General features: G+C 40.1%; 1 protein-coding gene across 1 annotated transcript in view; it reads right to left on the bottom strand.

The window, feature by feature from the left end:
- LOC106882535 (ribosomal oxygenase 1) overlaps window positions 1-12,363 on the bottom strand; it is a 13,562-nt gene extending 1,199 nt beyond the window's left edge. The window contains exons 1-19 of the mRNA XM_014933251.2: window positions 12,345-12,363; window positions 11,551-11,620; window positions 10,257-10,367; window positions 9,321-9,426; window positions 8,534-8,679; window positions 8,162-8,310; window positions 7,575-7,674; window positions 6,722-6,835; window positions 6,243-6,349; window positions 5,084-5,191; window positions 4,774-4,808; window positions 4,535-4,629; window positions 3,669-3,752; window positions 3,392-3,496; window positions 2,198-2,339; window positions 1,891-2,014; window positions 1,241-1,340; window positions 700-786; window positions 6-20 (exon numbers count right to left, since the gene is read on the bottom strand). Of these exons, the coding sequence (XP_014788737.1) occupies window positions 6-20; window positions 700-786; window positions 1,241-1,340; window positions 1,891-2,014; window positions 2,198-2,339; window positions 3,392-3,496; window positions 3,669-3,752; window positions 4,535-4,629; window positions 4,774-4,808; window positions 5,084-5,191; window positions 6,243-6,349; window positions 6,722-6,835; window positions 7,575-7,674; window positions 8,162-8,310; window positions 8,534-8,679; window positions 9,321-9,426; window positions 10,257-10,367; window positions 11,551-11,598 (1,776 nt within the window). The 5' untranslated portion in view covers window positions 11,599-11,620; window positions 12,345-12,363. The remainder of the gene's footprint in view (window positions 1-5; window positions 21-699; window positions 787-1,240; window positions 1,341-1,890; window positions 2,015-2,197; window positions 2,340-3,391; window positions 3,497-3,668; window positions 3,753-4,534; window positions 4,630-4,773; window positions 4,809-5,083; window positions 5,192-6,242; window positions 6,350-6,721; window positions 6,836-7,574; window positions 7,675-8,161; window positions 8,311-8,533; window positions 8,680-9,320; window positions 9,427-10,256; window positions 10,368-11,550; window positions 11,621-12,344) is intronic.
- Window positions 12,364-12,563: the final 200 nt, after the last annotated feature.

The raw sequence follows: 12,563 nt of genomic DNA on the forward strand, positions 1-12,563 counted from the left end.
ATGGCTTGGACAAGTTCAATCTGCAGGGGGGAAGCAAAGAAGAAATTATTAAAGGGAATAAAAATACAACAGAAAGGAAAGAAACCACCAATCCACCTGAGACCACCCCCATCAGATACCAATCATAAAAACTGGGTGTTTTTAAAGTGATTTCAATGAAAACCTTCCATCAAGATTACAGGCTAATTTATGTTTCTGAGTGGTTGGCGTTAGGAAGGGCATCCAGCTGTAGAAACTCTGCCAGATTAGATTGGAGCCTGGTGTAGCCATCCGGTTGCACCAGTCCTCAGTCAAATCGTCCAACCCATGCTAGCATGGAAAGCGGACGTTAAACGATGATGATGATGATTAATTAGATTAATTAATGATAATTAGTCCTTTAAATTCCTCATTAATTTCAAAATTGATTAAATCAAAGCAGTGCATTTCAAAAGAAATATGCTAACAAAATGGTCAAGCTGAAGCATTTGAGCCCCACGTACAGCACTGGTATTTATTTTTACCACTGCCAACTTTGCTAAGATTTGATCTCAAAATGTAAAGAGAGACAACTCAGTCATTTAATTCGTTGTTCTGCTGTTATGACAATATGGGGAAGGATTCGAAGCACCTCCAATAGATAACTGGTATTTCATTTCATCTGCTCCAGGCATGATGATGATGATGATGATGATGATGACGATGATAAATGATGTTTACCTGTTCTGTGAGTTGTGTAAGGGGTATATTCTCAACTGTGGTGAAATCAGGGTAGGTTTGTAACAGGAATTCAACAGCCAAGGCATACTGTTGCAGAAAAAAGAGAGAAAGAGTTTATATATACAAACATACAGATTATATATATATATAAAAACACCCCCAACACATTGTTAAACACACATATAATAGAACAATTAGGACAAGTTATGTCAAGAGTGAGATAAATAGAAAGTGACAATTAGGACAAATTTTAATGTCAGAAGATACATACAAAAATAAACCATGTCAGATTGGGTTAAAACTATTAGAAAAAAATTAGGACAAATTATATTAGGTGAGATAAACATGGAGTATTAGGAGAAACTATGATGTCATAGGCAAGATAAACATTAAAGAACCATAAAATCTGTGGAGGTGGGGGTGAAAACATATAAGATCAAGACAATGGGAGAGGGTAAGGAGGGGGAGTGGAGAGAGAGAGAGGGGAAGAAAATAGAAAGGGGACAAGCATGAAATATGTGAAGAAACTCAGGTGACTTACCCGATGAGGAATCTCCAAGTAATTTGATTCCACGTCCTGGTAGAGACGAGTGTTTTCTAAATTGTAGTAAATACGAACTTCATCTCCTTCAATCACCAGCCTGAAATATAGTTAGATACACACACTTATATATGCACATACATACATACATACATACATATATATATATATATATATATATATATACACACACACACACACTTATATATATATACATACATATATCTTCCCATAGACAGGCTCTACTCAATCCAGGGAGGGCTCTTTCCCTTTCTTGTTCTGTAACTGACATTGGAGCACAACATAGTCTTGTGACTTGCAGGACTTTGTCAAAAGATGTTGCAGGAAAGGAAAAGAAGAATGGACGGAGAGATAGGTGTGTGTGTTTGTGTGTGTGCGTGCGTGCGTGTGTGTAGGAAGTGATATAATTGATTGGATTTTCAGGTTGATAGAGAATGGGTTATAGATTTTGGTCTTTCAGGAGAAGAGGTAGTGTCTAAGGAACTGAAATACCTGATCCCCACTCTACCTTATTGTAAGGGAACCATTTGAACAAGATTTTGGTCTTTACAGAAAAATAGTCCTCTCCTTACCACAACTCTACCTAAGAGAACCAAGTAAAGGATTATTTCTAAGACAAGACATCTCACCTGATGATACCAGCACGGAGCAGTTTGATTCTTGTATCTGGTCCCAGTTCCACCCGAGAGGCCACGGACTGGCTTTTGGCATTCCAGCGCTCCCCTTGTTCATGAATGGTGTACTGCTTCTCACCTGAGAGTAGAATGATAATAATAATAATAATAATAATGATGATGATAACAATAGAAGAAAAAAAAAGAGGAGGAGAGGAAGTAGAGAAGGATAATCATCATAATGCAAGGTGTGTGTGTGTGTAAAAATATTTGCCAGACAGCTCCAGCCTCTATTTGAAACCCACATGCTGCAGTTACTTACCATTAGAGATGTAAGGAGGAAGAGATTCATACATGAATTTCTTGCCCATTTGGTCACAAGTTGCATCGACAGGAGCATGAGAGATCAGGCGCCGCATCAACTTATCAATATGTTGCATAAAATCCTGCCGTTCTTTCGAATGCTGCAAAAATAGATTTACAATCTGATGGCAATGAAAACTATTTGAAAACAGACATACACACACATATATATATATACACCGTATTTTAATGTATATAAGGAACCCTCGTGTATAAGGAACACCCTAATTTTGGGGGGTTTAAAATTTGGAAAAAAAGATTTTGTAAGGGATTATAATACTATACATATATAAGAAACTCCCATATTATTTTAACCTAATTTTTGACAAAAAAGGGTTCCTTATACACATTGAAATACAGTTTATATGTATACATACGAAATATATGTATATATATATATATATATATATATATATCTTTAGTTCTAATAATCTTTGTCAAATCTGTCATTCGTAACATAACTTTGATTATGTTTGGTTTGCATTTCAGCCCCTTCTTCCCACTCTCTCCTTCTCTATGTATTATCATCATCATCATCATCATTTAACGTCTGTTTTCCATGCTGGCATGGGTTGGATGGTTTGACAGGAGCTGGCAAGCCAGAGAGTTGCACCAGGCTCCAATTGTGTTTTGGCATGGTTTCTACATTTGGATGCCCTTCCTAACGCCAACCACTTTACAGAGTGGCACTGGGTGCTTTTTACGTGGCACCAGCAACAAAGAGGTCTAAGTTAACATTTCTTCTGAAGGAGGTTTATCACAAAATGGAAAGAAAATGATGAATCTCCATTTTTCTCTCTAAAATTTTAATGAGTCTCTTCCCCAGAATTGCTGTCGGTCTCTCTTTGCCCGTCCATTCGTCCAACTGTTGATCACTGTTTTTACCTCGATTACTCACCCCTCTATAGGAATGTGTGTGTGTTTCTGTGTGTCTGTTCCTGAACCCACTGCTTGACAACCAGCGTTGGTTTGTTTATGTCCCTGTAACAGTTCAGCAAAAGAAGCCAATAGAATAAATACCAGACTTTAAAAAAAAAAACATAAATATCGGGTTCAGTTTGGTTGACTGAAACCTTTGAAAACATTGCCCCAGCTTGGCCACAGTCCAATAAGTGAAATAAGTAAAAAAAAAAAATAAAAGGATCTCACTTACACTTTCAGAGTTAGCGACTCCCATGAAGTTGAGGTAGTTCAGTGGAAGACTCTTCCGGAACTCAACATCATCATCCATGGCTAACTTGATGGCAGTTGGTAACATCTGGAAATAGAGGGGCAGTGGTTGTACCAAATTTGGGATGGAGTAAAAAATGGCCATCACAACAGACATTTCTGTGGAAGAACAGAAACTAAAGAGACTGCAATAGATCTAAGAAGAATGAAGATTCTTCTGGAAGGAAAAGTTGTTAAGTAAATAGAAGAATATTTCAAACCTTCTCCAAGAAATCTCCCCAGGAGTTCTTTTGGCAACAGGAAACAGTAATATGGAGAGAATGCGTGTCTTCAACTGTGGTGGCCTGGTACGACGAGAAGAGAAATAGGGTTAATCACAAACAGTAAAGGGTAGAAGAATGGGGTAGGGGTGTGGGGAACTACGAAGTAATGGCAGTGAATGTAAAATGGTAACACACACACACAGAATTAACATAGCTCTACTTCCCCAAGCTTGCAGGAGTGAAACAGAGTTTACTGAAGCAGATCTTCTGCAGTTGGACGCCTTTCCTGATGCTGACCCTTACCTGGTTTCAGGCAAGGTAATATCCCACCAATGGTCAGACATGTTTTTGCAGAATATTGGAAATGAATGGCATTCATTTACAACACCCATTTGGTGGCAAGACAAGGAGACACAAACACACATATATATACCCATGCCAGCATGGAAAGCAAACGTTAAATGATGATGATGATGATGATGATGATGATGTATATATACCTATATGCATATATATATTTATCATCATCATCATCATCGTTTAACGTCTGCTTTCCATGCTTATATGTGACAGGCTTCTTTCAGTTTCCATCTACCAAATGCACTCGCAATGCATTGGTTGGCCAAGGACCATAGTAGAAAATACTTGCCCAGAGTACCACTCAGTGGGACTGAACCTGGAACTATGTGGTTGGGAAGCAAACTTTGTAAGTTGCAGCCACACCAAAGATCACATGGAATACAAATAAACAAAATGTTTACGTCTTGTAATTCCACCATTGCTTACCATGCATGGCCACCACCCACCACTCTATCCTAACAGAAAATTAATTAAGGTGAAGTATTGTATTAACCCCGACTCACCTGATGTATCATACCACGGGGGAAATAGAGAAGATCCCCAGCATGGAGTTGGACATTGATCAAGGGTTTATCAAGGTCAGCAGCATTTAGGTTACCTGAAGAGAAAGAATACACAATGTTAGGGTGACAAGGTTAACTAAGGTGGTGGTGGTGGAGAGAAAGGGTCAACTAGAGTTGTAATCATGGGAGAGGGGTCACGCTTGGTTGTGGCAGGGTGAAGGAGAGGAAAAAAAACTTACCACTGGATGTTCTTGCCAACATTTCTGAGTCATTTCTGTAAAAATAAATTATTTATTTTGTGACAAGAAATTAAAAATAGAGATGTGGAGCTGGGGTGACATACTGATTGAAAAAAAAAATCATAATAATTTTACTCTTTAGTAAGAAAAATAATGGTAAAAGAGGGAGCTCTGGTGGTGAAATATAGTTAAAAGGGAGACTTTTATCAGGCTGGTCCCAATAACCTGTGGTTGATAGAATAGTCCCCACAGAATTACTGTGTGTTTATGGAGTCTATCAGTGAAAAGAGTAGAAAATACAGCCACTGACCTGTATGGATATAAGGTCCAGTTTTTCTTTCCTTCAAGTTGTATAACAAAGGCCTCAATGTCATCATAGTGAGGGGCAAATCCTTGGGAGTTTGCAGGGGTCAAATAACTTAGAAAGCAAAGGATTTGATAATTAAAATATCATGAAGGAGAGATAAAAGGTGAGAAACATAACAAAACAGTTTATAAAAATATATTAACACCAGCAACACAACAACAAACACAATTCATAAAACAACTGTGTAGTCAATCAACTTGCTAGAAATAACAGCCAAAAATCATACCCCCACCACCACCACCATCATCATTATCTTAGTGTCAATTGTTCCCTTCTTGTGTAGGTCATATGGAATTTATTTGAGGCAGACATTCTATGGCTGGATGCCCTTTCTGTTGCTAACCCTCACCAGTTTCCAAATAAGATAACATTTTCCCCTGGCCAAATATATATTTTTACCATTTGTCGTGTTCTTTTATCACTGCATTTGTCAGATCTGCTCTCACCACCTCTTTCCCTGTTTTCCAAAGTCTTCCTCTCCCAGTTCCCTTCAACTCGCATCTCTTGGCACTTCCTTACCCAATGACAAACATTATAAATATCAGTCCTAAAGCAATCTTCTCTCTCTTGTCTGCTGCATCTCAATCTCCTTATACTTCTCGGTTCATCTGTGCCAAGATCTTTACCAAGACGACACATTAACAACAAGAGAAAGAGGAAAGGCAGGTGGCACAATGGTTAGAGTATTGCATTCCCAATCGCTAGCTAATGAGTTCGATTCCCAGAGTGGATGATGCTTTGTGCTCTTGAACAAAACACTTCATGTTGCTCCAGTCCCCAGTGGCAGACTAAGCCTCCTGATTAAGGGGCATGTGGACCTGCTCCCCTGGCCAGCAGGGTGGCATCATTTGAAAGCTAAAACAATGCAAAGCGCATTGTGACTAGCAATGTGTAACAACACCTGAGAGTCTGGTTGATACCCTGACAATCTGAATAATAGCAAAGAGGGCCGTGATCATAAAAACATTGTTGATCATCAGGTCTGGTCTTCAACAAAAAGCCACAACAAACACAACCCCAGCACAAACACACAGGAATGACACATCTACAATAACATTAATGGCAGAATTGCATTAAGAAAACAAACAAAGAAAAGTCTTACACGTTAGCACCAACAAAACAACCAAAATATTCTTGTAATATTGACAGCTTCTTCCAGACATTTTCAGAATATGTCTGAGGATTTAAGAGACGAACAGAACAACCATTCTGAAAGAAAGAAAGAAAAGAACATTTTATAGAAGTCACTAAAGCATAAAGACCAAGTCTTACTTATACTGCACACACACGCACACACATTTCTTTTCCGATGCTAACAGGGTTTACCAAACTGATGAGCCAAAAGGGCTGCACCAGAGGCCCAGCATCTTCTTTGACTTGGATGCCCTTTCTAACACCAACCACTTAGCAGAGTGCACAGGGTGCTTGTTTTTCATGGCACCGGCGCTGGTGAGGTTAACAAGCACCTGCAAGCGCCAGGAATGAAAGAGATCAACATAAGCACCATTGCGGCAATCTTTGAGGTTTTGTGCCAAAGTTGGAAATCCTCACAAGAGAAAGAAAGAACGGCATCATACGTACCTGGTAATAATCCCAAACGACTGCAGCGTAAGCTCGACCTGTTGGATTGTGGGTCTCTCTTTTACCATCGCAATATGTTGTGACGTCAATATTCTTGCCAAACTGAATGTTTTCCTGAAGTCAAGATAACATTATCACATATAAAATAGGTTCACAGGGATGAGTGTGTGTGTGTGTGTAGGGGTTGTAATCTGAGGCTCTGTTCTCATGAAGCACATTCCAGTAATCAAATGTGTGGACCATCATCATCGTCATTTAACGTCTGCTTTCCATGCTGGCATGGGTTGGACGGTTTGACTGAGGACTTGTGAGCCAGATGGCTGCACCAGGCTCAATCTGATCTGGCAGAGTTTCTACAGCTGGATGCCCTTCCTAATTAATGCCAACCACTCCGAGAGTGTAGTGGGTGCTTTTCATGTGCCACTGGCATGAGGGCTAGTCAGGCGGTACTGTCATCGGTCACGTCAGCGATTTTCATTTCAGTTGCCTCAACAGGCTTTCGCAAGCAAGGTTTATCGTACAATGAATGAAGGGTACTCATAAGTTGGTTGGTTATATATCACTGGCATAGGACACGGGTTATGGTCTCGCTTGGCTTGTCGGATCTTCTCAAGCACAGCATTTCTCCAAAGGTCTCAGTCACTAGTCATTGCCTCAGTGAGGCCCAATGTTCGAAGGTCATGCATTTGTTCTCCATGCTGGCAAGTCAGAGAGCTTCGCCATGCACCAGTTATCTGTTTGGCATGATTTCTATAGCCAGATGCCCCTCCAAATGCTAACCACTTTACTGAGTGCACTGGGTGCTTTACACACGCACACACACACACACAGCACATATACATCTACCACTTACCTTCCTCAATATGGCATCCAATTCTTTTGTAGAAAACCAACCATTATTATAATCAGAAATGTGTCGTCTGACAACCAGGGGCTTCCTCTCCCACATCTGCCTACAACACAACAACAAACACAAGTTAAAATTGGTTTAGATTGCCACAATGCACATTTGTAAGAAGACGACAAGATATAAGGAATTGAATTAGGAACCAGTATATAACTGGTACAAGTTGCTTCTTTTTATAATTGATTTGGGACTAAATAATAACAATGAAAGACACATTAGAGAATGTAGCCCGAGATACATCATCATCATTTAACGTCCATTCTGCATGTTGACATGGGAGGGCAGTTTGAGAGGAGCTGGACAAGGCCAGGAACCAGACCAGGCTCCACTTGTCTGCTTTGGCATGGATTCTATGGCTGGAGGCCCTTCCTAATGCCTTACATGTTTTCAATGATGATGATGATAAATGATCGTGGGTTAAACACGAGGAGGAGGAGGATGACAACCATTTTAGTAATAAAATTAATGTTTATTCTCCAATGAAATATTGTGAGACAGACCCAGAAATGTAAGTAAACAGAGTTCAGACTTACGTGAAGAATTTCTCTACAGTGACAGGATGGATGAGTTGAGTGAAGAGCCCGGTGGCCTCAGCCCGGCTGTCATGGGTGTAGGGGACAGTAGTAACGACGGACTGACCGACTGCTGGTGGCAGCCGGTGGGCATTTGGTTGTTGCTGCTTCTGGGTGGCAAGAAGGTAAGAGAATTGACTGAGTATGTGTGTATATATATATATATATATCTATATATATATATACATACACACACACACACACATATACATACTTGTGTGAGCACATGCATATGTACATGTCTATATATATATATATATATATACACACATACTGCCCTACACAAACAGCCACACACACACACAGTTAAACGATATTGATCCCAACAAATACCTTTATCTTCTTCTCAAAGTTTTTCTTCATTTCTGCCACCGACATCTTACTGTTGCCTGAGGGTGACTTCTTCTTCTTCTTCTTCTTCTTGGAGGGGGTGGTCACCTGAGAGCTTTCTGGGGTCTCAACAGCTACAGGTTTGACAGCTAGAGAAGAAATAGGAAAGTGTTAATACATCAGAGATTAGATGTTTCATCAATGGATTAGAAGGGATTTAATTAATGCCATCTGACAACTTAAGGGACAGAATTTGTGGCTCATAACAAGTCTACACTCAGAAGAAGCTTCAATATAACAATGACCCTTCCATTGACCAATGTTTAGGATTGCTGTACAAAATGTGATTCCATGTGTGTGCGTGCATATTTAGTCATCATCATCATCATTTAACGTCTGTTTTTCCATGCTAGTATGGGTCGCAGTTTTACAGGTGCTGGGGAAACCGAAGAGCTGCACTCCTCACCATTCATTTACCGTATGAAGTACCCAACTATAAATGGTACCTCATTATCTATTGGTAAGTCATCAGTATAAGGTACATGATGACATCTGTCGATTGTCAGTAGTTTAAAGCTGTCTTCCCATCAACATACATCACCTGCAGGTTATTTGAGCTGTACCCACAATAGGGTACTTGATACCTGTCAATTGTTAATAATTAAAAATGTACCACCGAGACACAAGGTACATCAAATAAATAGCTACAGATATTGAAAGCTGGACACATCAGTATGGTACATGACAGCTATGAATAGGTGGACCTGGGTTGGGTTAGAAGTTAACATACCTGTGAGACATGGACTGTCCATAATGGAATCAGCAAGCATGGACTGGCGACTTTTCTTACTGTCACTGACATTATGGTTACGGAGGGTGCCTGTCTTGAAGGCTTTCTGCACAATGAAAAATAAAACAGTATTTCAACAATGAACAACTGGGTTGTTAAAACAAAGGTTCCAAATTCTAGCACAAGGCCAGCAATTTCAGGGGCGAGAAGGTGTAAGTTGATTACATCGACCCCAGTACACAACTGGTACTTATTTTATCGACCCTGAAAAGATGAAGAGTAAAGTGACCTCTGTGGAATTTAAACTCAGAATGTGAAGACAGACAAAATGCTGTTAATGATTCTGCCAAGAGACCACAATGGGTCATTAAAATAATGGCCTTCATTCACTGAATAATTGGTCACTCTGGTTCTAAAGACTTCTGACCAATTGACCAAAACTCATTCCCACACTCTGTTTCACAGATAAACTGTTTCCTCTTTCCATCTTTTCCCATAAACAAGCAAAATCTTTCCACCTCTCTTCATCCATGCCCATCCAACAAAACAGACTCTCCAATTCTCATCACCCTCAGGGAGCAGACTTTACATTCTTCCCTTCACATGAACCACAGTAATTAATGTCACCTATCAAGAAGACGTTAAGGAGTGGGGCAGACCCCCCACAAAGCTCTCTCCCCTCCGATCCTCTTATAAATGATCCAATGAGGGAATGCCTACACGGTCTCTCAACCCATTCGAAACAGCAACCGAATGTCCATTGAACCACATATTACCATCTTACAGGCAGAAAAACATACTGGCCTATGTAATCCTAGATACACTATGTTAGAAAATAGATAGGATGGCCATGGATGGAACGGCTCTGATCATAGCCCTCCCAGATCACGACTGATCTATGGCTAAACAATCACAAAAATTTTCTTTAAATCCTACCAAAAAGTTACTGTTTTTTTTCTTGTTGATGGCCATCAGGGATGGACCGATGTCACTGATGGACCTCTTCACAGCTGTTGTCTCCTCCCTTGGGTCCTCATTCTGGTCCTGCTGCAAAGAAATAATTTTGATTATATTAAATACACTTTATACACCCAGAAAAACTTTAGTATTTCAAGATAGTTTTATGTAATTTTGGTAAATATATCTGTTAAAGGATTATTTTCATTTCTACATAGTTTAGATGACAGTTTATACACTCCACCCAACGTATGTATGTATGTAAGCATGTGTATATACATATATATTGATATATATCATCATCATTCTCATAGAATGTCCGTTTTACCCTGCTGGCATGGGTTGGACGATTTGACTGAGGACTGGCAAGGCTGGAGAGCTGCACCAGGCTCCATTGTCTGTTCTGGCATAGTTTCTATAAGCCGGATGCCGTTCCTAATGCCAACCACTTTACAGAGTGTATTGAGTGCTTTTCACATGGCACCAACATCAATTCTGCAGAGGGGTGGATGGGTCTCCTTGAGGTACCAGGTGAAATAAAGTGTCCAGCTTGAGGATACCACTAGGAATCGAACCCATGGCCTAACAATTGAGAGTTGACTACCCTGACCACTAAGCCATGCACCTTTACTTGTCAGAAAGCAGTAAAGTGAAGGTGGGGGACAGAATTTGGATGACTGGAATCTTTCAGGTGACCATTGCTGAGACCTGGAGAGGCCAGAGGTGAGACGGTAGAGTGGTTAAGGTATTTGCACTGTCACTGTCCATTCACACGAGACTGTGCCCCTCTCTTTTTCCCCCTCTTGCTGATATTGTCTAGCACTGACCAGTTATAGAAACTGATTACCTGTGGGATGAAGTTAAAATAATAGACAGAGAACATCACTGGAAAATACGAAAACTAAAAGAAGCGTCACATATGCTAGGACACAACAATCTCTTAAGCAGACCGAGTGCAGATATGAGTAGCATATGGGAACTGGTATTAAGGAAGGATAGGAGAATATTAGATTTATAAGCCCTAAAATTCACTCCATAATTGCTCATGGGCATATGGCATAGTGGTTAAGACTGCGGTTCGATTCCAGGTCAGTGACCTGAATAATAATAATAACATCGAAAAATATGTTAGGAATGAGAACCCAAGACACCTGATGAAGGCTGGAGGGTATATCAGCTGAACTGTTAACAACAAACAAGATGAGGACAAATATCCATCAAATGCAAATAATGTAAATAATTCCTCATCTCTTAAATATAGAACTATGATTACCTTGTTTCTGAAAACAGACAAAGCCGACAATCTCTTGGATTTCATCATTTGGAAAGGCTGACGATTCTTCCTGGAACAGAGACAAGACTATATATGGTCAGATGTTGTTTGAGGTCCAATTAGGACAGCTGTACCCTACATAAGAGATACAGAATACAACTTAAAACCCTTCAAAGAAGTTTATGAAACACAGGACAATATGACCAACAAGGAAATTCTATTGTGTGAGAAAAACGGACTGGAATTGAAAATATGGTAAGCAAAGTAGAGCTGAGATGAGTTGGGTAGAGTGTACAGAGGCCCCACAGCTACCTTAGGGTAGTTGTTGAACATGTGTAAACAAGTATCAGAAATACTAGGGTCCACATACTTTTCAGGCTTAGTTACTCCATTTCTGGAACCCTCTTTGTCTACAGGTATGCGGAAGGTGTAGGTGAGGATATGTGAGAGAACAGCAGTAAAACTACTGAAGCACGTGTGTGGAAAAGTGTCACACCCTAGCAGTTGAGGGAACCTGTGGAAGAGGTAGACCCAGGAAGACCTGGGATGAGGTGGTGAAGCACGACCTTTGAACGTTGGGCCTCACCGAGGCAATGACTTGCGACCGAGACCTTTGGAAATATGCTGTGCTTGAGAAGACCCAGCAAGCCAAGTGAGACCATAGCCTATGCCAGTGGGTGTAACCAGCCCACTTATGAATACCCCTCATTCATTGGACAATAAACTTTGCTTGAGAAGGTGCCACGCAGTGGGACTGAACCTGGAACCAAGAGGTTGATAAACAAGCTACTTACCACAGAGCCACTCCTGTGCCTATATATGTGTATGTATGTTCTTGTGTGCTTGAATATACAATTACATATTTACATGGGTGTTGGTTTGCGTGTGAATATATATATATATATATATATATATATATATATATATATATACACACACACACACAGAAGCCTACATACATGTAGGTTTGTAGATATTTATGAGTATTTTAGTGTGTGTGGATGAGCCAATGT

This window comes from Octopus bimaculoides, chromosome 11 (genome assembly GCF_001194135.2).
Source record: "Octopus bimaculoides isolate UCB-OBI-ISO-001 chromosome 11, ASM119413v2, whole genome shotgun sequence".
NCBI lineage: Eukaryota > Metazoa > Mollusca > Cephalopoda > Octopoda > Octopodidae > Octopus > Octopus bimaculoides.